Raw genomic sequence first — 1,207 nt, 5'->3', positions numbered from 1 at the left:
GTAATGGATAGTGATACTTCATACCATGTTATTTTGGGCAGCCCTTGGCTTAAAGCGCACAAAGGAATTGCTTCCACGTATCTTCAATGCGCAAAGTTGTTTGGAGAGGTAGGCCTATAACTATTTTGAGGCCACTAGGATGCCTTATGACAGGGCAAAGCTCCACTATGCAGAGGCAGCTTTGTATCAGTAGTTTGAACTTGAGGGAGAGAATATGATCCTTCCTTTCAACGCCACCGTTTTAGAAAGGGAGGAAGAAGATAATGGAGAGGTTGTAGAACCTGAGAGATCTCCAGGCCAGATGGCAAGGTGGTCTATGAGTTCTGATGGTCAAGGGAAGGGGGTCGGGAGAATGGAAGGCGTAACCCCTTTAGCCTTACTCAACAGACAAGAGGGGATCACATAGTTGAAGAAACTGTGAAGGAAGCCCCTGAATGCATGAATGATGTTGTGGAAAACATCCAGGAAGAGCTCATTGAGGTCAATCTCAGCGAGGAAGGAAGAGAAAGGATGGTTAAGATAAGTAAAGGTCAATTTGGTAGATCCTTATACCATGGTTGCTCCATCACCTAGTAAGCGTTTCTTGTTATACATAGCCAATACGGAGCAGTCATTGGGGGCTTTGCTAGCCCAGGAGCAGGGAGGTATGGAGAAGCAAGTATACTATATTAGCAAACTTATGATGAGACCAGAGCTGAGGTACTCCACGGTTGAAAAGGCATGTCTATCCTTGGCATTTTCTGTGTCAAAATTTAATCATTACTTTTTAAAGCATCGTATACAATTGGTGACCAAGAGTAGCCTTGTGAAGTATCTCCTAACCCGCCCTCAATTGTTAGGGAGAATGACTCAATGGGCCATCCTGACATCGTGCCATAATATCAAGTGCATAAGACCATCCACCATTAAAGGGCAAGTAGTGGCCGACTTGCTAGCCAACTTCCCAGGGATTAGTGATTTCTCTCTTCCCTAAGAGGATGTCTTGGTGATAGAAGAGCAAGAATGGTCTATGCACTTCGACGACTCGTCTACATCTTAGGGAGGGGGAAAAGGAGTAGTGTTGAAGTCACCTAGGGAAGAACACACGTTTGCTTATTATAAGCTACATTTCCCATATTCAAATAACGAATCAAAATATGAAGCCCTAGTAGTATGACTAAAGGTTGCTAGGAGACTTGGCATAAGAAGGTTAAAATTATTTTGGGAT

The 1,207-nt window shown here is 43.7% G+C and overlaps 1 protein-coding gene across 1 annotated transcript in view; it reads left to right on the top strand.

Moving 5' to 3' along the window:
• The first annotated feature begins 553 nt into the window (after positions 1-553).
• The window catches only part of LOC115970513 (cysteine-rich receptor-like protein kinase 10), a 7,188-nt gene continuing 6,534 nt past the window's right edge, over positions 554-1,207 (top strand). The window contains exon 1 of the mRNA XM_031090139.1: positions 554-699. Within this exon, the coding sequence (XP_030945999.1) occupies positions 554-699 (146 nt within the window). The remainder of the gene's footprint in view (positions 700-1,207) is intronic.

This window comes from Quercus lobata, chromosome 12 (assembly GCF_001633185.2).
Source record: "Quercus lobata isolate SW786 chromosome 12, ValleyOak3.0 Primary Assembly, whole genome shotgun sequence".
Lineage (NCBI taxonomy): Eukaryota > Viridiplantae > Streptophyta > Magnoliopsida > Fagales > Fagaceae > Quercus > Quercus lobata.
This window is presented reverse-complemented; position numbering and strand designations above follow the sequence as displayed.